Source organism: Astatotilapia calliptera, chromosome 18 (assembly GCF_900246225.1).
Source record: "Astatotilapia calliptera chromosome 18, fAstCal1.2, whole genome shotgun sequence".
In the NCBI taxonomy this organism is placed as follows: Eukaryota; Metazoa; Chordata; class Actinopteri; order Cichliformes; family Cichlidae; genus Astatotilapia; species Astatotilapia calliptera.
Window position 1 is genome coordinate 3318650 of NC_039319.1, and position 26183 is coordinate 3344832.

Sequence of the window (26183 nt, forward strand, 5' to 3'; positions counted from 1 at the left end):
ATGAGATTATTCTGACTGAGCTTCCAAACACAACCAAACAGAGGAAACTGCTTTTTGTCTTCGCTTTGACTAAAAACAGAAACTTCAGATGTGAATTCATCGGTTTTACCTGCAGCGCGATGGCGAGTCGAATGAGGTCGATGACCACTTCCTCATTGGCCAGCTCGATGGTCAGAATGGCGAGGGTGGTGAAGAGCAGCTCAAAGTTTTTGTGGACGTTATCTTCCTCTTTGCAGCCCAGATAGATGTGACGGTAGAGCTGCTGGCCGTGCTTCAGGGACGACGCAGAACCAGAAGCAAAGACAGAAACAAAGAGGAGGACAGAAATATGAGAGCTGTTTAAAAAAAGTACCTTTAACATGTTTAACATAAGGAAACAGCGGAGGTGTCGGGGACTATTTTCAGTGGCGGATTAAACGATATGTGGGGAGTTTTAGTGGCAGTGTGGGGTAAATGTAAACTGCAGCATGTGGGTTCACTTTAATGATGGTCCATGTTCTCCAGTGCAGACTCACTGATGTGGATGACAACAGAGTCACATGACTCAGGCTGCGTCACCCACACAGTCAGCAGGAGACGCTGACTCTGGACCATCAGGTAAATTGAGTTTAGTACTCCTCCCCCTTTGTGAGTGTGGACGCTTCATCTCTTTGCTCTCTAAATGCTTTTCTTCTTTTATTGATTTTTACGCTGATTTTTTCCCTTTTTTCCGTATGAGCTTACCTGCGATAGCTTCTGGACACTTATAGATCATTAGGACTAAAGTGTTCTTAACAGAAACAGCAACATTTTTATAGTTACCTTATCCTCAGCGCTCCGTGTGTCTGTGGCCTAGACACAGCTGAAGCCTGATTACAGTGTCTAGGCACCGAGCAGCCTCAATAGCCTAGAAAGGTGCTAACCGCTAGGCTAACTAGCAACAAGATGCCTTCCCTCTCCACAGATGACTACCACAGCCTCCTGCAGACGATTGCAGCACTGGAGACAAAAATTCATCGCTTAGAAGTAAACGTGGAGGTAAATGGACTGTGTGGAAATGAAACAACCTTGCCTTTGACTCAAAACAATGGCGATGAGCAAGCTAGCACACAGCTAAGGAGCACAGATAACATGACCAAGAAAGTAGACTTTGTGCACTATTATAAATCTTCAAGCGATAATCCCCCCTTGGACTGTCTTGGTGCAAAACCAAGACATAAATCATGTCTCCTGGAAGAGGGAGGACGTATCACAGGCAGGGCACAGCGAACTGAAATCTCTGAAACCGACTGGCCTTCACTTCCTACGAGACAGAGAAGCTCTTCTACCCCTGTACACGAGAGGAAACAGGACTGGACAACCGTAAATAGGAAGGTTAACAACAAACCTTCAAAACAACTGAATGTGAAACTGCAGAACAGATTTGCTCCACTATCAAAGGACCCTGGATCTATATCGGACAACCATCCATCTAAAAGTAGCGAAGTAAGGCCTGAAAATCCACGGGGAAAGCTAAAGGCTAGGCCTGAAACGCTGATTGTGGGTGACTCTGCCGTAAAGGATGTACAAAGCATGTGCGGTAAGAACACTAAAGTCCTCTGCTTTCCTAACGATATGGTCAACATCCTGAAGGAGAGAATTCTTCAAATTGCAGATGAATATCCAACTGTGACAAACACTGTCCTGCATACAGGGTCAAACGATGTAACGATGCCACAGACTGCTCCCAAACACGAGGGGACAAGTAATGCCTCTAAAACACTTAAGTTGGCTTTATTAAACATTAGATCTTTAGCTGGGAAAACATTTTTAATTAATGATTTAATCACTGAGCACAGCCTTGATTTTATGTTTTTAACTGAAACTTGGTTGGACCAAAGTAACAGTGGAGCTGTTCTCATCGAGACGACCCCTCCTAACTACAGTTTTATCAGTGAGGCCAGGGTGAGCAGGAGAGGAGGAGGGGTTGCTGTCTTATTTAATGAATCATTTCAATGTAAGCAGCTATCTCCTGGAAGTTTTCAGTCTTTTGAATATGTGGCTTTACAGCTGAAGGCCCCATCCAAAGTTGTGTTTCTTAATGTTTACAGGCCTCCCAAATACTGCACAGACTTTTTTAATGACCTCAGTGAACTGCTGTCTGTGATCTGTGTTGATTTTGACTGTGTAATTATTGTTGGGGATTCTAACATCCATGTGGACAACCCTCAGGACAAAGGGACTAAAGACCTGAGTAACACTCTGGGCAACTTTGGGCTGACTCAGCATGTAACAGAGGCCACACATAATAGAGGACACACTCTTGACCTACTGATCTCCAAAGGCCTGAGCATTTCAAACATTACTGTGTCTGATGTGGGCTTATCTGATCATTACTGTGTTTTCTTTGAAAGTAAAATCTCAGCCCACACAAATATATCAACAGCAGTGATCACAAAACGGTGTATAACTGAAGACAGTAGTGAGATCTTTAACCAGGTCTTCCCATTAACACCTGACCTGTCCAAAGGTTCAGTCAATGAGCTCGTCAATAGCTTTAATGCAAAAATGTTAAATGTAATGGATACTATTGCTCCCATTAAGGTGAAGGTTATCTCTGGAAGGAAAAAGTCTCCATGGAGAAACTCCACACTGGTGAAAAATGAAAAAAGAGAGTGTAGGAAAGCTGAGCGCAGATGGAGAAAAACAAACCTCCAGGTTCATTATGACATCTATAAAGAGAAACTTCACAATTATAATTTACAACTGAGGAGTGCAAGAAGGTCCTACTTCTCTGACATCATCACTAAAAACAGCCATAATGCTCGGGTCTTATTTTCTACAGTTGACAGGCTAACAAACCCTCCTGTGCCAGTGGCAGCTGAACTTCATTCAACCATGGCCTGCAATGACTTTGCCAAATTCTTCACAGACAAAATCCAAAAGATTAGACAAGCAGTTGGTACATCAACAGCAGATCCAGGATATGTACTGTGTCCACCGAAAAACTGCTTAAACACCATCAAACAGTTTCACCCGATTAACAGCAAAGACCTGGAGGACATCTTAGGTCAACTGAACTCCTCCTCCTGCTGTTTAGATGTCCTGCCAACAAGTTTTTTCAAAAAGGTCTCAAAGACTTTAGAGTCAGACCTGTTACAGATCGTCAACTTTTCCTTAATGTCAGGTGTGTTTCCAGAACCACTAAAAACTGCTGTAATCAAACCTATACTGAAAAAGGACAATCTTGACAAGACACAAATGAAAAACTACAGGCCGATCTCAAATCTCCCATTTTTAAGTAAGATCATTGAAAAAGCAGTTTCTCAACAGCTCAATTACTTCTTAAAACAGAATAACTGCTATGATGCCTTCCAGTCAGGTTTTAGACAGAACCACAGCACTGAAACCGCTCTGACAAAAGTGTTTAATGACATATGTCTGAACACAGACAGTGGAAAAATGTCAGTCCTAGTTTTGCTGGATCTCAGTGCAGCATTTGATACAGTTGACCACAACATATTACTCAAATGACTGGAGAACTGGGCAGGTCTTTCAGGAACTGTACTAAACTGGTTCAAGACATACTTAGAAAACAGGAAATACTTTGTATCAATAGGTAACTTCACATCTGAGCAGACAAGTATCACATGTGGAGTTCCCCAAGGTTCCATCTTGGGACCCCCTCTGTTTAACATTTACATGCTCCCACTGGCACAGATCATAAAGAACAACAAAATAAACTATCACAGCTATGCAGATGACACACAAATATATATCACAATGTCACCAGGAGACCGAGGCCCTGTACAGGCTCTTGGTAAATGCATTGAGGAAACTAATGACTGGTTGTGCCACAATTTTCTCCAGCTAAACAAAAACAAAACTGAGGTAATAGTCTTTGGCGCCAAAGAAAAACGATTACAGGTCACCAGAGAACTTCAATCTATACATCTAAAAACCACAAACCAGGCGAGAAATTTGGGTGTAGTGATGGATGCAGACCTAAACTTAGAAAAACACATTAAGACAATAACAAAATCAGCTTACTATCACCTCAAGAATATTTCAAGGATAAAAGATCTGATGTCTCAACAGGACCTGGAAAAACTAGTCCATGCATTCATTTTTAGTAGGCTTGATTACTGTAACAGCATCTTTACAGGTCTACCTAAAAAAATCAGTCAGACAACTACAGCTCATTCAGAACTCTGCTGCTCGAGTCCTCACTAAGACCAAAAAAGTGGACCACAGTCCAGCTCTGAGGTCTTTACACTGGCTGCCTGTCCGTCAGAGGATAGACTTTAAAGTTCTGATGCTGGTCTATAAAGCTCTGAATGGTTTAGGACCAAAATACATCAGTGACCTCCTGACCCAGTATGAACCTTCCAGATCCCTCAGGTCATCTGGATCCGGTCTTTTATCAGTTCCCAGAGTCAGAACCAGACACGGAGAAGCTGCATTCAGCTTTTATGCTCCTTATATCTGGAACAAACTCCCAGAAAGCCTCAGATCAGCTGAAACACTCAGTTTATTTAAATCCAGGTTGAAGACTCACCTGTTCTCAGCTGCATTTGAATAAAGCACCAAATCCACACTTTTAAGCTTAAATTTCAAAACTTACACTAACTACTGATTTTATCTATTTTGATTTTATCTATTTTGATTTTATCGTTTGTTTGTTTGTTTGTTTGTTTGTTTGTTTGTTTGTTTGTTTGTTTGTTTGTTTGTTTGTTAAGTGGGATTAGAGCTCTGGGTAGCTCCCCAGCTGGGTCTAGACTGGGTCTAGAGAGTATTTTAAATTCGGGGAATTTAAAATAGAAAGTAGCTCGTCCACAGAAGGACTGGTAGCTCCCCTTACGATAAGGGTTCAGATCGCGCGAACAGGTGTGAAATGTGTGTGTTTAGTTAGTTTGTTTGCTTGTTTTAATCAATTTTAAATCATGCTTTTTATTTGTTTTTGTTTCTAATGTCTCTGTAAAGCACTTTGAATCACCTTGTTGTTGAATTGTGCTATACAAATAAATTTGCCTTGCCTTGCCTAATAACAGACGGCAAGCTGAGGACAGCGGGGGGATAGTAACTATATTACAGGAGTTTGAGATTAGGGCGACCGTGGCTCAGGGGGTTGGGAAGCGTATCTGTAACCGGAAGGTCGCCGGTTCGATCCCGGGGCTCTCTGTCCTGGTCGTTGTGTCCTTGGGCAAGACACTTTACCCTACTTGCCTACTGGTGTTGGCCAGAGGGGCCGATGGCGCGATATGGCAGCCTCGCTTCTGTCAGTCTGCCCCAGGGCAGCTGTGGCTACAACTGTAGCTGCCTCCACCAGTGTGTGAATGTGAGAGTGAATGAATAGTGGCATTGTAAAGCGCTTTGGGTGCCTTGAAAAGCGCTATATAAATCCAATCCATTATTATTATTATTATTATTATTAATTCTGCTGTTATTGCTTAGCTTCAAATTTAATTTCTTTAAAGTAAAAAATATCAACATTTCCTCTTTTCCAGCTGTAAAGATTCATTTTTATCTTCTGCGATATTAACCTGACATTTTTTATCAGATGGATACAGACATTTACAGACCTTGGGCTCTAAAAATGCATGACGGCGATTTTTAAGGACATTTTTTGACATTTTAATAAGCAGAACTTAATGGCTCTCTCAGTAAAAAAAACAACCAGCGGATTAAAGTCTTAATTAATCGCCCTGTTCTGAACATCTATCACAGCAGCTCCACTGCGGATGAATCAAAAAGTTATTGTCCCTGAAAACGCAAATGAAAACGCCAATGAAATGATTAATCCCATTAAAATCTGGATAAAAATATCCCACCGCTGCTGGAGTGGGATTTATGAAACACATAAAAGCAGAGCCCGGCTGCCTGCATTCGTTATAAGCTCGACAGCTGAAGACAAAAACTTTTATTTACAGCTAATTAATTACAGTTAGACACGTTAATGACCTTAGACACCGGCCTACAGAGGAGGTCGTTCCCCCGACCTCTGGTTACGGCTCAGGTGTGATTCGCAGGTGAAAGAGTGAAATCGCAGGGCTTCATTTTGGAAATGCCGCGTGCCGATGATGACCGAGGCTTCCCGCCCAGGTCAATGAGCTCCAAAGACCTCGCTTGTAAAAACACCTGCATTCGGATCATCTCCAGCTCCATGTTTTCACTACGGCTCAGCTGGAGCAGCTTTCCAAGATTCCCGGTTCAAAATAATCTGTCTGAAATAACCTGCTTTAGCTCCTCCCCCTACCTTCTGATTGGCATTGCAAATATTTGGCCAGCAGACGAATGAGGCAGCTGCGCCCCTGTATTATTCTTATTCACAGAATGACCACCAGTATATCAGGTGACTCCTCAAACATGTAGCAGACACATCGCTCCACACGGTGCTGTCGGCTTTTCTTGTTTGACATTGTTAACATGTACAAAAGAAAAACAACGATTTTTTTTCATGTTTATAATTTGCAAATTTGGTTCTTTTCATAAACTTCTATAAAAACCTGCCTTCTTTTTAAAAACCGGACTCTCTGCCCCCTGCTGGCCACAAGAAAGAATGCAGATTTAAGTCAGTTGTATAATCACAGGCTGTATCTATACAGCCATCTACCAGGTCATCTACCAACTGGGAGGTTGGTGGTTAAATCCCCGGCATGCTGAAGTATCCTCGGGCAATCCTTGTAATCGGAAGGTTGCCGGTTCGAGCCCCGGCTTGGACAGTCTCGGTCGTTGTGTCCTTGGGCAAGACACTTCACCCGTTGCCTACTGGTGGTGGTCAGAGGGCCCGGTGGCGCCAGTGTCCGGCAGCCTCGCCTCTGTCAGTGCGCCCCAGGGTGGCTGTGGCTACAATGTAGCTTGCCATCACCAGTGTGTGAATGTGTGTGTGAATGGGTGGATGACTGGATATGTAAAGCGCTTTGGGGTCCTAAGGGACTAGAAAAGTGCTATATAAATACAGGCCATTTACCATTTACCATTCAATCATTCTGTGTTTCTCAACTGTTCTGTGTGTCACATTTCCCCCCCAAGAGATGATTAAGGTTAAATGAGGTCAGCAGTAAAAGACTGAGAATCTAAAGGAGTATTTCTTTAGAAAAGAGAAACTGTGACCTCAGCGCGATTATGATACCTTCTTCATGAATGCGACGTCTTGCTTGGAAATCTTCTCTCTCTTAATCTTCAGTGCGGAGACATTAGGAATGATTCTGTAACAGAGCCGGACACGAGAGCGTCGTTAAACCTGGCGCCAGCACCGCAGGGCTCGTGTAAGTACGGTGAGCGATGCGCTACCTGATGCCGCGCAGCTTGGCGCGGTTGTCGTGGCGGTCGAGGATGTTGTGCAGGATCTCGAACACCAGCTGCCTCAGCTCGCTGTCCTCCATCAGAGAGATGGAGAAGAGCGGGTCCAGGAAGGGAGGAGGCAGAGCCGCCGCCATGGACTTAGACTTGAAGCCGGAGGTGACCTGAGGAAGAGGAGACAAGGTGAGATTCATGGCGGCGTGCAGCAATTACCCCAGAGGGAGAAACGGCTGATCGGCAGAGCTTAAAGGTTACGTTCACAAGCTTGTGAGCGTGTGCCAGTGTTGACTTTTCCCACCGTTTGTGACTCTGACGTGATCATTTTCGATCAGCGTGAACAGCCGAAGACAAATCTGATCGTTATCACAATCACGCTCCACGTCGGCACGCCTCACTCTGCTGCGTGAGAGCGCGTCGAGGCACAAAATGACAAACACTACACTGTTTTTAGCAAAAAATGTATCCTGTCAGAGACGCATGCAGACGCCACACTGATCACTGTAACGGGTGATGTGGCCCATGTGATCAGCCAGAGCAGGGCCTCGCAATCACATGGGCACATCAGAGATGCATACGCAGTAGAAACCGTCACAACTCGCTGAATTTTTAACATTCGAACCGTTTGGTTTGTTAGCAGCAGCTGCAAATGAGAAGCTTTAGTGTAACTTTGCTGAGTCCTGGCTGTGATGATCACTCAGCTTCAGAGATGCTGAAATCTGTAACGAAGCAGACTCGCCTACTTCAAACAAGGTGGGAGAGTGAACCGAGCATGTCAGCTGGTCCAGACTCTCACTCGGTGTTTGTACATGTGCACTGTGGTCTAATTTACCAGCGCAGTTATTAAATGGCTTTAATTGAATAAGTCGGCCCTGTGATGGACTGGCAACCTCTCCGAGCTGCGTCCTGATCTTCGTCCTGGGTGAGTCCCTGCTTTCACCCCGACTACGAACCCTGAAAACATCTGGGTTTTCTCCCAGCAGGCTGCAAAATCACACACACACACACACACACACCTCATAATGCTCAGCCCCATCTGCTGTCGCATGGCATTATAAAAACTTCAACCTTTCACCCCTCCTCCAGCTGCTCTGAGAAGCAGGTGGCGGCGCGACGAGGGGAGAAGAGGACAGACATCCGTAATGAAGCGGCGAGAGAGCGGGCACGAGGGTGTGTGTGTGTGTGTGTGTGTGCCACCTGTGCCTCCTCGTCTCGGGGAGATGAGGGTCTCTCACTGAAGCAGATAATGAAGGAGAAGGAAGCGACTTCACGCAGACTTCGAGTGTTAAACAGCCAGAGCTCCAACATGGCCGATAATAAACACACAAATACGACTTTCATGTAACTGGAGACGCGTCATTAGGACGGAGAAACGCGTCTTTGATGCTTTTACATTTAGAGAACATGACTCATTGTGAGGACGTCCAGAGTTTTCGTCCGTGGGTATTTCAGGTGGGACTGTGCACTATTTTAGTTTTCCTTATTGAAGCTCAGGTTTTGTATGCCGGAGGGAACAAACCGAGGACTCACCATGATGAGGGAGCTGAGCAGCATGGTCTGGATCCGCTTGGTGCCCTGATGCCTGCGTTACACAAAAGATAAAGAAACCCCGTCAGGACCGACTGCAAACTCACAGTGTCCAGTACAGCAGACCGGAGGGCAGTCAGTCCCCACAGGCTGCCATGTTACATGTTTACAGCAACTGTATGACAAATAAGAAAACTGTGAGGTTCAGAACACCCGAGAAGTGAAATGAACACATTTTATCTGCTACTTCGTATTTATTAGTGTCACTGTCAACACACGATTGGTTCAGACCAGCAAACGTTTATAGAAGTGAGAACACTTGCTGAGGATCAGTTAATCAAGTGTATTTGATAAGTGGCTCTGAGGTACTACTCACTGTCTGAAATCACAGAGGCAGTGAGAATGCACTCAGTGTTTTTAAATAGACTTCATGGAGTGAAAACCTGACGATGCTGGCTTTAGCTGACAGCTTCAACATGCAGTCCAGATGTGCTCACCTCTGCCTATAAAATAGCAAACAGCCAAAACACAAAACCTGAAGCTTCAAAATGAATGTGCACTGACATCCAGACAGTCTGTGGTTCTCTTCACAGTCTGAAGACTCCACGAAGAAGAAGAGTAAAGGTGCTGTAAGCAGCAGCAGGACATCTTCAGTGTTGACTTTTATAGTGAAACGCTGTCAGACCTCCTTGTTAGCATCAACAAGCTGCAGAGAGAAATTACCCGAAAAGGAACAGAGAGAGCGAGCGTCTGTGAGGAGGAGGAGGGCGTTCGTCTGATTTGGGATTATCTGCCCTTGCACTCTCGCCTGAGGGATTAGCTTGTTTTTCTTTCTTTATTCTGGCTGCAGGGACGGGTGCACTGCGGGGTGTCCAGGAGGTGAAGTGAGGACAGATTAGGAGAAAGATTTGATGAAGAGAGAAAAAAATTGCAAGCGTCTTCTTTAGAAACTGCTTCCAGTGTTACACGTTACAGCGCTGAGCTAAAAATCAGCACAGCTTTAACTCCATGAAACCAGAATATAAAGGTTCAGCCCAAACCTCACAGCTACTGAAGGACCACAAACAGAGGCAAAGTACTGAGAGGCGATGTTTTGACCCAATGACTGCCCTTTGGTCTCTGAGGATAAAATATAATACAAAAATGATTTTAAAAGCACGAAACGTATCATCAAATCATATCGTTTCATTGACACAAGCATGGAGTTCAGGACAGTTTAAATGTGCCGTGACAGTAAAATCCACTCATCGTCACCATCATCATCATCATCCAGCTGCAGAGAAGTCTCCTGACAGTACAGTCCTGTGAGCACAGCTTCATTTGTGACGAGCGACCAGCCGAATCGGCGTCTTAGCTGCACGCAGCGTTAGCGGCGGCGTTTCAGAGCTGTGAGCTGACTGGCTGCAGCTCTACGAGGGAACCTCCGGGTCTCTGGATAATGAATGTGTGACTCACCCAATCTTGACTGTGTCCAAGGCGTGGCAGGGCGTCCCGTAGACTGGCACTTTGCCCATGATGAACATCATGACTTCAGCTCGCTGGTAGTCTGGCAGATTTCCACCGAAGAAGCCTGGCGGCGACGCCACGAGAGACAAAGATGAGTCAGAACTCAGTGAATGAAAAAAACGTTGACATTCAAGGTTATTTTTACTAACACATGCAGGCACATGTTCATTAAGACAAACACACTCTGGAGTAATAGAGGAGCTCGTACCGATGGTCTGGATGATGGCGTTCTGGACGATCCGCTCCTCGCTCTCTTTACCGCGGACGGACGAAACGCTGGAGGCGGAGTTCCTCCTCGAGCTGTCGCCCAGCTCAAAGTCCACGCTCATCCTCAGGTGTTTGAGCAGAGTGTTGAACACCTCCAGCACGGTGGGCCCTGCCATCACACCCGCAGGTTAAATGAACATCACAGGAAACATTAGCCTGACATTTTCGTAAACAGGAAGAGTCTGGTTTCCATCTTTTGTTCGTATCGGGCCTTTTAACTATGATTTCGTAGGAGCTTTGCATAGGAAAAGCCACAAAAAGGTGAAGAGAGAAGGATTATTTAATCCTAAAACAGGGCCTGTTTCGTTGCACCTGGTGTGGCTAAAAGTGTTCATTTATTTTGAAGGCCAGTGGCAGATGTTGTAGAAACATCTGTATAAACAGCCTGGGTCGAGCTCTTTAATGAGTCGTTTAAACATGTATTAGTCAGCTGCCACTAAGTGAAATTTGGGGTTTTGCTGACACTGCTTGTGTGGTCCACGAGTGGCTGAGAGCTCAGTAGCTTCACAAACACACAGACTGGTCAGAATCTCACAGTAAATAAAATTCTGTGGCTTTCACACAAATTTCAGGTTTCAGATTTACGTGGTTTGTTTCCCTTCGTTGGATAAATCCCACACTCCACCTGAGCCGTCACATTTTTGTAGAAAGCTGTTGAAACCTCCAACATGTGAACAGTCACCATCAGTTTCAAACAGCCTTAAATGGAAACATATCGACACTCCTGCCTCAGATTGATCTGTCGAGGAGACACACGTGTAACATGTGCTCTGATAGTTTCCTCCTGCTTGTTTCTACCCCGCTGGTCTCTGAACTGGCTGTTTGCTCCAACATGCTTAGCTCTGGCCCCGCTAAGCTAACATAATGCAGCCGACGTGATATTTAACCAATAATCAAGGGAAATATACAGTTTGACTGCTTCGTTAAAAATAAGGCAAAACATTTTTACTAAAACTTTAACTTTTATTTTAATGGGTTCATGGATAAACTCAGGAAGAATTTTAAATACTTTTCCATCAGGCAGATGCTGCCATGTTACCAATAGACCAATTAAAACATAAATAATTCGGAGAGCTTCCAGGCTGCTGTGATAAGGAGAAGAAAACATATTTGCTTTAAACACTTAAAATTGTCTAGTGAGCTATTTTTGGTGGAGCTGAACCTGCAGATATCCGACACAAACTGCAGTAAAATAAACACGAACAGGCTCTGCTTTGCAGTCCTAATTCACTCTGTCACAGAAAGCAACACCACAGATTATTACAAGCCAGCGCTGAACGGGCAGCTCCAGGCACAGCTCGGACTTCGCTCGTTTAAAGAAGACAGAAAACATACTTTTAAAAAAACGGAGACAGGAAAATAAAAAACAACAAATGGAGACCGTAATATAAAGCTACATTAAATTTTAGCAAATATTATGAATATGAAAAGCGACATTACAGAGGTGCCAAAATCCTGAAGTTCCTCTGGTGGCCACTTGAGGCCGCCTCCAAAAGTGAGTCAACCTCAAACTATAAAAGATGGACTTCGAAGGTTAACGCGTCAACCAGCGTGCAGCCCGTTTCTGCTGCTCCTGCTTCTTTACTTTTTACTTATTACTTTTTTCGTTTACTCAGTACTTTAGAGTGTTCGCTTGTTTTAATAGCTTTCTTTTACATAAATTCCTTTGGGATTATTAAAGTATTCTGACTTAAAAGTGAAGCCAATGCACAAGTGCCTTAAACTTGCACTTTTATAAATGACCAGTAGAGGGAGATAACTGGTTACAAAAAGACTTCCGGTCCTATAAACATGTAGCAGTACAGATAATATATTTGGCGATATATAATAATCTAATATTCCAACAGACGTTTTTTCTTCTTTCAGACATGAAGCAAACTGTCGAGGGTTGTTATTTAATCGATTAAGCTCAGCTCGTTGTTGTTTACGGCGTTCCAAACAGAGAAACTGCAGAGTGCCCTCTAGTGGACTACTATGCAATGTCAGCACTTATAACATGGTTGAAGGATGTTTCTCCATGTCTTCTTTACCTTTTTGTTATTGGCTGCCATAAATGCCAATACAGTAGATCAGCCAATAGCTAACACTGGCTGATATTATGGGTGTGCCAGTACACGGGTCAGGCTGCAATGCTTTGTTTCAGAAAGGAGGATTATCTGAGGAGTGCCCGTCTGTCATCACATCCAGCTTCATGGTGACGGTGGAAACGCTCATCTTGATTTAAAATGGGACTTCACAAACCAGTGGATGACATCACAGTAGCTACATCCATCTTTGTAAATCTCACAGATCAGGATTCTTTGAAAGGTTATTTTTTACTTTCTCTAGCAGTCTGGGAGCAAACAATTATCTACAACAACACATTCTGAATTACCTTTAGTAATACTTACTCTAATCTACTGACACAGACTGACTCACAGCATCACACGACGGTGCTATTCTACATACCACCAACACTGAGCTACACAACCACGGCGTGATCTCTGCGCGTCTGCAGCTTCCCCGTTTACTCAGCTCACACTTCGGACACTCTGTGGATTTGTTCAAATGTCACATGACACTGAGTGACCAGAAAGAAATATATAGAATAGTTACAGAGGGCACACTGTGAAGAAACCTGTAATAAAGATTGCTGCTCAAGCCTACCCTGCAGAACCTCTACAGCATCAGGGCAATCAACCTACTGGTATTACTGGGACGTAGCTGCTCACCATGTTAACTGGGAGACGTTGCCTATGTAAAGGCTGACAGTATGACTGTCTGTTATTTAGTGCTGCTTGCACCTAAATCTCAGAGACAAACACCACAAAATGCTGCAGAAGTTGACGATAAAGCTGACCCTTCCAGTTACTGCAGTGTTATTGCATTACATCAGATTATAACATGATCTGGTTCTGATCAGTCTGTGTACGTTAAAGTTGAACTGAAAGTATCTGGTGGTGTATTCCTGCTCATCATCATCATCATCTAAGAGCTCTAAGAGCATCTGCTGGTAAAAGATAAAAGGAAGAATAAAGGGGAAAGAAACTCGAGAGAAGAGAGGTTCAAATAAATCTATTTTTTTCTCAAAACTTGAGACGTGAAAGCTGTGATTACCCAGAATGCTCGTTAACGCCGGGCGTGTGCCGAGGGGGGAAGTCTGCAGAAGCTGCTCTACTCAGTTTAAATCCAAGCACAGGGTCATACCGTACCGAGCCACAGATTAGGAGGAATCGTGCATTCGCTTTCAAAGGTGAACACGTCACTTCTTTTGGAGCCTTGGATCATTCCTATCCAGGAGGAAGGTTGTGTTTTATTTCCAGGAAGAGGCAGTAAAAAGAATTACTACTTACAGCTTTTCTTCAATTAAATACTCTCAAGTTTTTTAATTTGTTTCCACACCTCAGTGGGACAGAGTAATTTGAATGTTTCTGTTGACTTCGTTTCTTCCTAACAGTGAAAAACCTGATGATTTAATTATCAGGCAATTAGCATCTACAAACGTTCAAGCAGAATGAAACGCCGGGACAGCAGACACAACGTGACAACATCAAAAACACTCGAGCACCTGTTTAAACACCTCCGAGTGCTGTCTTTACTTTGTGTTTCTTCAAATTCAAACGTGTTCCTTCAAGTTTGGGTAACAAAGTAACACTTGTAGCAAAACTTTAATTTCTCCCAAGATTCAAAAGTCTAAAGAGGTCAAAATGTCAATAACATAAGTGTCAGTTTAGCATTCACCATGACAAATCTCATATATAAAGCCTACGATTTAACTTCCTTCAACCTGTCAACAGCTGCTGAGAATCTGCAAGCTGCTTTGCAACCCTCCTCCACCCAGCGCCTGCTTTTAATGCTCTGTCCAACTTAATAAGCAACACAACTGTAAGTTCAGGTGAAATAAGGACACATTTTCACTGACGTGGTCCCGACAGGTAAGAAGCCAAGCTTACATCTTAAAACAGCTGAAAACAAACAACAGAAAAAAGGTTGTTTTTCTCTTCATCAGTTAATCGGCTGATTGTTTCAGCTCCGACAGTTTATTTAATAAGAGTGCAGATCGTCTATTAACAACTCATCTCTAACCAGCTTAGTCTGAGCTTCCTCTGCAGTGGGAGGCGTTTATGTCAACGCTTCATCCGGACCGTGACATTTTCTCCTCGGCTTAATAATCGCACATAAGAAACAAAACTCGTTACTGTTTCGAGCCTGTCAAAGGAAAATGTAATTAATAATAATATAGTAATAATATACTATATATATACTGCCTTTTGGTTTTATGGTTTTAAACTAAACATACGGAGCTAGAAAGCTAAAATCGATGTGGAAGTGTCAAAAACTGTACTTCCTCTAACCTCCACTTGAGGCTGCCTTTAAAACTGAGCCACTCCCCTGTTATTGGATTTTGGTGAAGGTTAAATTTAGGGGTGTGGCCTCTTTGGGTCACTGAACTGGATCTGTTAACTGTGTTTGTTGTTGCTGACAATTATTTTGGCCTAACAGCCGAAACATCACAGATCAGCTTCCTGTTTAAAATGTGAAAATATTACCAGCCTGTTACTGCAGATGATCACACACCTGTGTGTGCAAACTGAGCCAGCTCACATCGGATGATAACTTTCTTCTGGCTGCAGAGAAGCAAGCTAAAGGCCAACAACATCCTGCTTTGATGCACGTATTTAATCCTGATTCTGGGCGACGCCGTTTCAGATTCTTTCTTTACGTTAATGCCTCCTCTGTCTGTGCCTCTACCAGCGCGTTGTTGTTGTGTTTGACACGTTATGGCCATCTGCAGACTTGCAGTGGTAAAGCTAATGACACCATTTTTTAAACCTCAGAGAGATGATGACATCTTCCTCCATGACGTTCTGCAGAGGGAAGCAGTCCGTCACTTTAACTCACCCACAGATCCTTTGGCGGCGATGGCCACCGTCTCCAGGAGCACCTGGACGATGCCGGCTCTGACCCGCGGCGTGTTCTTGTTGTTAGTGTCGAGGTGGTTCAGAACCTGCTGGATCACGTGGTGCGAGTGCTGAGCCTGATAAAGCCAAAGAGGATTTCAAATGATGTTTGGAACAAATATAGAGTTTGCTGTCGATCACATGGTGAACTTCACAGACAGACTGTATATAAATGATGGAGCAGCTTCTGAAGCCACGTCCTACAGACTCGAGCGGACAGTGTTTTTAGACCAGACGTGACGAGCAGCAGGAAACGATACACTCGCACCATGGTTAAAAGTGTCAATCAGCAGGTAGGTCCGCTGTAAACAGTGCGATGATCTGTTTTACTCTAAACGCGACCTTTGTTTACAAAATGAGCATCACGCTAGATTTAACAAAACCATGAAACGAGACCACAAACTAATCGGAAAATGCTGAATTATGTCATATGTTAAAGTTACAATTTGCAACTTTTTCCAATAAATTTCTCTACAATGACAGTTCTCTGAACCAGGAGGCGCCTCCTGCTGGCCAGTAGAAAGAATGCAGCTAAGTGAGACTTTTTCAGTTTGCAAAAATCATTTATGATTAAATCCTTAAATCATATTATGTGATTTACTATCACACATTCATCAAATGAACTTTTCTTCATGCAGAATTATTAACATTAAATAGAAAAAGTTTGTAGTTGTAGTTAGTGAACGTCTGAGCAGGTGCGGCTGATTCTGTTATGCTGGAGGAGGATTTGTGCTAGCATGCTGCTGAATGCAGATACTAGACAAAGTGTTCTTTCATTTGTTGCTAATAAACCAGCAAATTTCCACTGAAACGAACATCTTACAGCGGCTGTAAAACTGGACAAACTGCAGCAGCAATAATCCGCTGAAGTTCATAGAGAACAAACAAACAAGTGAAAGTGAAGAAATGTTTGTTTTTCTTTAAAGCATCTCAGTTATTAAAGCAGTCTGTAGTATTTCCTGCTCGCTGCGTCTCCTCTCTCTGTGCAGCTGAACTGCTATAAAACAGTTACTTCAGAAGGCGACCTTTGACATCGAGGAAGTTTTTGTGAAGCTGCTGGATGTGAACTCGACCTTAAAACATCTCCAGCAGCTGCTTTAGACAGAACTTTTCCTTTTTAAAGACTCGGCATGTCAGCAGAGCTCTCGACTACTGGTTTTCACTGCTTCCAGATCAAATCAGCTCCATTTTTTAGCCTCTGCCATCTCGACCTACATGTCAGAGGAAGTGCAACGTACCTGGATGGAGTACATGATGATTCTGAAGCAGGAAACTGCAAACTCGTTGGGGTCCCACAGGTGATGGTTATCCAGGTGACTGAAGGAAGAAGAAAATAAAGTGATTATTCAATCGACCCAGTTCTGAGGAGCATCCCTGCAAAGACTGCATCTTTAAAATGACACAATCCAGAAATCGCACACAGACTCGGCTGCATGAATGAGAACGGATTTATAATCTGTCAATATTAGTGTTATGATTAATATAATCCTAATATTATAATCCATCAGGGGTTTTCAGAGGTTGGTGAACTCTCTCCTGTCCTGTGTCTTTGGAAACAGCCGGAGCTCCTTCATCCTTCCTGCTACTACAGCAGTTGTGCTGTCAGGGAGTTCGGGATGAAGCCTGACTGACGGCCGGCTCATGTTTGCTGTTGTCAGATCTCCCTCTCTGCTGTTTGGCTGCTTTGAATTATTTAAAGGATAATAATAATAATAATGCTGCATTGCTCTGAGCCACAGATTCAGAGTCAGTTCAACATTTTTATTGCGTAACAATGAAGAACAACAACACAACAAAAACAAATAAGAGTAACAAGAAGAAAAATAAAAAGTTCATCACTGACTTTAGTCAGTGGATGTCAGGCTGAGAGTCTGCAAATTAAATCTCATCGTGGTTCAGTGATGAGCAACAATAATCATCATCAGCCTTCATGTCAGGATCACAGCCCAGCTGTGTAAGTGAAGGATGTGCTGCTTGCAGAGTAACACAGACAGATTATAATTAGATCGTGCAGAGGAGGATCAGTCGCATAAACACAAAAATGCAGGAAAACTGAAAATCTGACTAACACAGGCCATGAACACGTATGGTATGTGTTCGAAGATGAACCGAGTCGTAGAGGCTCGCACACACTCGGTCACAGATTTAAAGAAGCATCGCGTGTGTGTGCGTGAAGGTGAGGAAGAGGAGCGGTAACGATCGATAACGGCAGATTTAATCACCTCAGTGGGAGCGAGGTAAACTCATCTATCGCATATATGTGCATACATACAAACACGCGGGGAGGACGGCTTATTCGCCCAGCGGCTCACAGCTCAGAGCGTGCAGAGCTGGTAGAAAGAGACGTGAACATTAATTCCCCGACAATAAAGCTTCCAGGGCTGACGGGAGTGTGGAGAGATGCCGTTCCTCTGACGGCCACTTGAAGATTCCCATCTCTGCTTTATCTTTATCTTTAGAGCGCTGGCTCGTCTTCATCAGCTCATGTTTGTGTCTGCTCAGGTATCAGGTTCATTTAGGAGGCTGCTCAGAGTGCCAACTGCTGTTTTTATGGTCGTTACTTCATATCCTCCCTGTATGAAGCACAACAGCGGCCGCTTATTTACACCAACACTCTGATCGCTGTGAGGCACGTTTATCTGTTCATATGATTCAAGATGGCTCTGCTACCAGTGTCATCAAGTGGGAGCTTTCCATAATTGGAAAATTCATACCCATCGACACGGATCGATAAATAAAACGGCGCTGTGTGAACGAGAGGATGTGGCTTGTTCTGTAAGGCGCTTTGAGCGGTCGATAAGTCCAAAGGAGATCGTTATGTATGCAGTCCATTTACAGGCTCGTATTGTAGGCGTGGATTGATTATGTGACAACAGACGAGAGCTGTCAGAGGCCACGCCGCTGCCCTGCGTGAGAGCAAGACGAATAAAGATGGAGGGATCGTTTCCAGCCCTGCTGAGTGACCCGTATTCTGTCGTTACGCGACCTTATCGCGCCACCTGACCATCACAGATTTCTCTAAAAATTCCCGGAGCAAAGATGCACTTCAACGGGAAGTTTCAGGTCTCTACGTCTGTGAAGGTTCTCAGTCATCCAGGTCAACGTAGTCTAAGAAGTTTGGAAAGAAAAGCATCTGGACTTCTTTAAGTTTCTTGAAGACGTTTCATCAGAGAAGCTTCTTCAGTTCTAAGAACAACTGGTTTTAAGCCCTATGGGAGTGTCTGCAAGAGGGTCATGGACCCCTATTGATTCTCCCTAGTTGGAAAATCAGAAGGACAATCAGAACAATATTGTCATCCCTCATCAGATTCAGAAGTTTCTGATAAGGGATGACAATATTGTTCTGATTGTGTAGCAGGTTTATCAGAGAAACTCAGGAGAGTCTTCTCCAAGCACGACATCCCAGTGTACTTTAGACCCACCCACACACTCAGACACAAACTGCTTCATCCCAAACACAAACTTAATGTGGTGTATGCTGCACAGTGTAGTGAGGAATCCTCAGACCTCTACATTGGAGAGACCAAACAGCAACTTCATAAGCGCATGGCACAACATAGAAGAGCCACCTCCACGGGACAAGACTTGGCTGTCCACCCTCATCTAAAGGTCAAAGGTCACTCTTTTGAGGATGCCAATGTTCACATTTTGGACAGAGAGGACAGATGGTTTGAAAGAGGAGTGACAGAATCCATCCATGCCCACTGTGAGCGACCATCTTTGATCAGAGGCGGGGGTTTACGACACCAACTGTCTGCCATCTATAATCCAGTTCTGAGATCCTTCCCAGACGCCTTAACGCCCACTCACATCCTGGGCCATCTGACCTCAGGAAATCACATGATAGGGTGGGGCCAGGTTTCACAATGAGCTCACCCGAAACTCTGGCTGATTGTGACCCACGCCCAGTTTCACACCTTGGCTTGTGTGATTAGGTAGAGGATCAATAGAGGGTCCACAACCCTCTTAGGGACACTACCACAGGGCTTAAATCTGGGACTCTCCACCTACTCTTAAAACTGATGAAGCTTCTCAGATGAAACGTCTTCAAGAAACTTAAAGAAGTTCAGACGCTTTTCTTTCCAAGCTCCTTAGACTCTACTTTCATTCGTTTTATCAAACAAATAAAAACAACTAAGTGATGAACTTTGGTTGATTTTAGATTCTTTTCTTTATTTTGGGATCAGTTTATTGATTTTCAATGTCCATCATCCAGAAAACTCCTTGAGCCTATGGAGCTACATCCTTCAGATGGTTTACAGTTCATCTCTGGGCGCTGTGACGCTCAGCAGTGCAGCTCAAGAAGACAAAACAATGGATGCTCGAAGTCTCTGACAGCAGGTTTGGAGGAGGGGTTTAATTCTTTTACAGCTTCTGGAATATAATGCATATAATATTTTTCCTTCAGATGGTTTAAATCACATCTGTCCAAATCACAGATGGGGAAAATGTTCATCCCATTTCAGGTTGACATTCCCCAGATGATGCTTTTTTCCCCTCATTCTGACTCAAACCTTATAGAAACAAACAGGACAGGTAAGGATTTCCCAAACACAGTGAAACTTGAGCCTTTATTGTGAAAGGACAGTGGAGAAAGACAGGAAAGCTGGGTCAAACAGGTTTCCTGCTCAGTCCCGTGAGCGAAACTGAAGTGGTGCACCGCCCGGCTAAACCCAACAGTCCTGCATCACACCTGCCTGCAGCTCAACGCCACAATAACCACACCTGCTACGCAGCAAAGCCACATATGCATTTTATAACATGTCACGAGATACATCGAGATCTGACTGATCATGTTGAATTTATCACCTCTGCTGAAAACGAGGCATTAAAAAAAAGAGCCATTTAAGTAAGTATGCCGGGTAACTGAACGTACGAGGCCTGAAACCCTGAGAGTGACTCGGCGGTCTGACAGTAATCATGCTTTTCAGACTTGCATAAATAAAGAGAGTCGGGAGTAGAGCGAAAGAGGAGAGCGATAAGAATGACTTGAAGCTGTTATCATGAGAACAGTTCTGCACCGTGACGTCAATTCAAACACCCCAAACTCGCCGCCTCCTCCAACCCCTCCGTTAACCCCAATCCTTGCTTGCTATTTATAGTCTGAAGACGCGCGCGCGCCCCCCCCCCCGTCCTCCTCCCTGCAGGAGCAGCGTGGGAGGAGAGAGCGGCGCAGAGAGGAACGACGGGCTGGGGAGTGCGGCGGCTGTTCAATCGAGAGAAAAATTAAAGAGTGGAGTGCACTAATGGGAGTCTTCAGTCTTGTTCTGCCTGTCGGTTTTCTGAATGAGGCCGTAATAGGCGGGAATGTATTTGCTATTCAGAGAGCGTCGCAGCTCTGCAGACACACCAGAAAGTCTGACGTGTGATTTCTGTGTGAGGTCCCAGCAGGTTATAAACAGGTGATATACGAGTAAAAGAAAGGCTACAGGCTGTTAATTATAAATGAGAACCTGCTATAACAGAGAACCACTGCTGAGGAGACCAGTCAGAGGACACACTGCAGGAAGCTGGTGTGTGTGTGTGTGTGTGTGTGTGTGTGTGCGCTGCGTTTCCTTCCTCCATGCCTGAGGGTGGCGCTGCTCCCCCTGTGCAGTGCAACTTTAATCACTACTGGCAGCACTGATTGATGAAATACCAACAGAGATTTATCAAACATTTCTTCTGCTGCTGGTTACAAACTAACCCCAGAAAACTAAATGCAGCCCCGCTCAGTCAGTCAGCTCCACCTGCTGCATTTAAACCCCACCTTCAGCTACGGCAGGCGCGCTGGTCTCCAAATAACCACGCAAGGGAAGCATAACCTCACGTATTTATCACCCTGCACTGTAAAATATTTAAAAGCCTACTGGAGAATAAAATGCTGAGCTGAATAAAACATGACCGCTGAATCTTTAAAACCTGTTGTCGTGTTTCTGAACCACCTCCATCAGGTCACCAAGCTTCAGCCTTACACATTCAGACACGTCGGCAGCACCTCGTGTGGATTTCACAGGGACTAAATGTTTCTGCTCAGCAGCTTTACACACAGAGATGCAACATAAACCATTTGTATCATCATCAGGCTGGATTCTTCCAACAGTAGCAGCTCAGGGGGGCATCGCCTGACCTGCAGGGGGCGCACAATGCTAGTGAGTCAGTCAGAGCCGGAGGTGACACTGAACACACAAGTACAGTAACCAGCTGGAAGTATAAGAATGAGACACCGCTGCAGTGTTAAAGGCTGGTTATTAGAGGCTGAAGGAGTGTGTGTGTGTGTGTGTGTGTGTGTGTGTGTGTGTGTGTGTGTGTGTGTGTGTGTGTGTGTGTGTGTGTGTGTGTGTTTGGCAGACACCCTGTGTCGAGTGTCAGACCTCAGATGAGCTCTGACTGGGTGTCAACAGAGAGGAAGGAGACATCATGGAGTGAAGACGGGCCTGAGTGACACAATCCAACAAATTACTCGAAAACAAAAACGTGAACTAACAAACTCTTGAAGTATTCTAAGTACGGTATTAAAGTAGTCTTCTAGTTACACACAAATTAGGTGCTTTACTTGGGTATGACTCAGAGGACAACCATGTGCTTTTTGTACCTCACTAAAATTATTTGACAGCTTTGTTTCCGTTAAAAATGAGTAATTGTATTTATTAATCTTTCTATAAACTGGCTATCCAGTCAGCAGTTTCAATATGCCAGAGGCTATGACGCTACCTGAATGCTTCTGTTTATCACAGGGTGTCTTTGTAATCAGTGGTTCATGTTCTGGTCGTCACACATGATGACACGGAGGGGTGGTGGTATATCTGACAGGTATATGAGGAGACACTGGGTCCCACTTGCTGATTCTATTTGTTTTCTCCATAGACTGTATATAAAAGATGGGCACAGCCACTGTGACATCACTGATTGGTTCGTAAAGACGTGCTGTGAAGCAGGTGGGGGTTGGAGAACCAGGTGCACCACAGTCAGCTTGTGACTGATTACTCTTGAACGTACCCTCGATAATCCTCCTTCCTGACTCTTGCAGCGACCACGGTTTACTAGAGTAACTGCTCGGATCTCCAATCAAATTCAATAAAACTGATAGTCTTTTTGCGACCATGTGTTGCCCCCTGCTGGCTGTTAAACAGAATACATGTTTAAAGCACCTTTGTGCTGGCTTCACTCTTCAGACCTGGAAGCAGCGCACTGTGGGGACTGACTCGCTTCTGGAGGCAGCCTCAAGTGGACATTAGAGGAACTGCAGACAGAGGAACTTGTTATTTGACTTCATGTTTCATTGTTTCCCCTCGCCATAACGTGAGACTATTGGCTACTTTCAGATGACTTCAAACTGCATGTAAGGAGGGTGGGTCTTATATTTCATAGCCAGGTGAGACGTGGTGGTTTGCCTTTATTCCACTCACTTTCACTCACTGCTAAGCTTTAGGCACTGAAACCTGTCCAGAGTCAGGAAAAGATGGTGATTCAGGTTAAAAAGCACCTCTTCACAAAGCTAACCCTGATGGCTGATGAATAGTGAGCTGGGAGTGACAAACCTTTCTCCCTAAAGAACACCCTGCGTCCGACAAACACCAGCAGCTTTGACAGAAGTGTTATTGAACACCGCGGGACCGAGAACAGACTGAAACTGAACTTCATACTGGGGCAAGAGGCTGGTGCTATGGAGGTGGAGTTTACATGTTCCTCCTCATGTATGGACGGGTTCTCTCCGGGTGCTCCGGCTTTCCCCACGGTCCAAAAAATATGCACGGGGTTAACTTGTTATTGTAAATTGAGGTGTGAATTATCTGTCTGTGTGTTAGCCCTGAGACAGACGCGACACCAGGATGTACCCTGCCTCTTCCCCTATGACAGCTGGGATACACCCCAGACCTGAAGAGGGATGGATGGATGTTTATACTGATGCAGTAAAATGGTGCTGCTGTTTTCACCAATGCATGCTTTACTGCATGATGTGACAGGGTGGTCCATGAAAATTTGACCTTGATAAATAAAAGCGGACTATATAAATTCACCTAATAATTGCATCATACAAACTACATCTGAAAAGCCATTTTCCTACATATCATACTTTACTAAAAGAAAAATATCAGTGTTTTTATTTAGACTTTAACAGAATATTTCCTCCATCACTGCAAAAACCCTTCTGATTCGTGTTTGATTGAAGTCCAGGTGAAACCTCTCAGCAGCTCTGCAGAGGATCTGAGCTTTATAGGCTGATAGTTTTGTTGCACATTTCCTGCGTAGCTCAATCTGAGCTCCACCAGCAGCAGGTGGAGGTCTTCATCAAATAAGCTCCAGGCGTTTGTTCTTCTAAACTAAAGCCTAAATAATCTCAGAGAAGAAACAGAAATGTGTATGTAACGCAGAAGCTGGAGACCTGGGAATAAAAGAGTTTTCCCCACTGCAGAGATGTAGTTTTGCTAAGCTGTACATTTTCAGCTCACAGCCCACAGAATGAGACAGAAAATGAAGGCTAACTATTTAAAGCTTTTCCTCCTCCTGGTGATTGTGTTCTGCTGGTAGAAAAGTGATTTTCCTCCGAGACAGACAGCCACATTGATTCGCACAGGCCGAGACGGTTTAATAAAGCCGGGGTGGAAAGAAAGAGACGTCTGAAAGACGGGGAGAGGCCAGTTTGTAGCTCCCTCGCTACAAATTGCCCTCGATGTGACATCGAGCACATCTTTGACGCATGCGGGTTTGCAACAGGTGGGGATGCATTTTATCCCTTAAAGAAACTGATCTGGGGTCAAACGGGTCACTAATGAGATGGTCACGAATGTGAGGTCAGCCTGAGGTCGTGTTTCAGGAAGAACAAAGGAGGAAGAAATGAAGAAGAAATGAAGAAGAAAGGACGGCGAGCGCTCAAGTATTTATTTGAAAAAGCTCTGAGGCACGAAACCAGCGAGAGGTGAGAAAAGCGGCCGCTTGCTTCCTGAAGAGGCCCTGCAGATGTCAAACAGCCACAGTGGTATTGTGTAATTAACTGCTAATGGCAGCATTAAGAGGCTCGCTCCCCCGTCTGAAAATACAAGCAGCGGTTATACAGTTAATTAACAGTCGTCGCTCTGACTCCAGGCTGAAGAAACAACAAAAACACAGAAGAGCGAAAAAAATGATTTTAGCTCATTTCTTTTCTCACAGCCGACCTGTGAGTTTGACTCATCTCTGACGACCTTCAATGATCAGTTCTGGCACCTCAGCGCGTATCAATAAAGACGTGGTTTGATGATGGCTGCACGGGCAGAGACCCTCCCCAGCTTCAGCTTTCTGAAAATCGGATTTGCTTAGGCTGCTGCCCCCGCGACCCGGCCTCGGATAAAGCGGATGAAGATGGATGGATGGATTTGTCACTGATAAGTGTAACATATCATGTTTTATACAGTATTCATTTAAAACAAGCAACTCAACACATAAAAAAATAAAGATCTAAAAGCATCCATCTTCACTTTTTCACTGGGTCAGTTGACTTTGTGTTCAGCCCAGGCAGTGTGGACTGAGCAGCTGAGCAGCAGCTCTTGTTTCTGTAACGGCAATTAAAACCATTCTCAGACTTTTCCCAGCAAAACTAAACTGAACTGTTCAGCTGCAAAGCTACGCTAAAGCTACGTAAGCTACAGTAAAAGCTGTGCAGATAAACTCTCAGCTGAGTTTGCCATCATCTTTGATTTGGGTAACTTTGCTGCAGGCTGACAGCAGCTCTGTGCTTCCTGTCATGAAATGTAGAAACATGTACGTGATGGTCTGAGGCTGGAGCAGCGTAATGCATGGCAACGCATGGCAACGCATGGCAACGCATGGCAACGCATGGCAACGCATGGCTTGTTTTTGCATTTCGAACATGATGTGATTTTGAATATATATATATTTATATAAATGTGTAAACTGTGACTGTTCCTGTTGTTCCTCTTTGTTTTGAACAGACTCAGAAGTGGCATCTTTATAAAATCCATCTGTCTGTATCGCAGGTGGAACGGAGGCCCAGCCTAAACCAACCAAATTGACAGCACCGCCCACGGAGCCAGGCTGCTGAACACAAAAACCTAAACAGCTACTTTAAATATCTGCACGAGCCGGGGAGGATAAAAAAGCCGCCTCCACTCATCGGTGCAGAAACAGAGAAAACCTCAGTGGGCTCAGCGTTCGCTTGGTAATTGTCTAATTTAGGTGGACAGTGCCGAGTGGCGGGCCGGTGCATCCAACAGGAGCAGTGTTGAGGATGTCGGAGTCCCAGGAGGGGTTGATGAGGGGAGGGCATGATCAGCGGTTGGAGGCGGTGTGCAGCATTCACGTGGCAGCTGATAACAGAGCTCATTTAATTTCCTCTGTGTGCTGGGAGTCAGAGAGGGTGTGAGAGGGAAAATGAAAGAAAGCCAGTGTATAGATATATATAAACCTGTGTGTGTGTGTGTGTGTGTGTGTGTGTGTGTGTGTGTGTGTGTGTGTGTGTGTGTTCGCGCTTATTGGCGGCAGATTTATTTGGCGTCCCGTCACCTCTCCTCCTCTCTGTGTCATGAACCCAACATGTAATATAAATCTGCCGTGTTTCCGCAGAGTGACGAGGAGGCGGCAGGAATGTGACGACGCCCAGGCGATGTGGAGCAAACACAGAGATGCTGTTATTATTTTTTCAATCAATAACAGCCGCAGTGCCGCATGGATTCAGCACGGCTGCTCAAACTCTGGATCAAACACTGC

At 44.5% G+C, this 26183-nt stretch overlaps 1 protein-coding gene across 5 annotated transcripts in view; it reads right to left on the minus strand.

The window, feature by feature from the left end:
• The window catches only part of efr3a (EFR3 homolog A (S. cerevisiae)), a 111442-nt gene that overhangs the window by 16234 nt on the left and 69025 nt on the right, over positions 1 to 26183 (minus strand). For all 5 annotated transcript variants that reach the window (XM_026149173.1, XM_026149172.1, XM_026149171.1 and 2 more), the window contains 8 exons: positions 16736 to 16814; positions 15439 to 15574; positions 10499 to 10666; positions 10240 to 10354; positions 8788 to 8839; positions 7252 to 7424; positions 7091 to 7166; positions 110 to 271 (listed from right to left, as the gene is read on the minus strand). In XM_026149173.1, coding sequence (XP_026004958.1) covers positions 110 to 271; positions 7091 to 7166; positions 7252 to 7424; positions 8788 to 8839; positions 10240 to 10354; positions 10499 to 10666; positions 15439 to 15574; positions 16736 to 16814 — 961 coding nt within the window. The remainder of the gene's footprint in view (positions 1 to 109; positions 272 to 7090; positions 7167 to 7251; positions 7425 to 8787; positions 8840 to 10239; positions 10355 to 10498; positions 10667 to 15438; positions 15575 to 16735; positions 16815 to 26183) is intronic.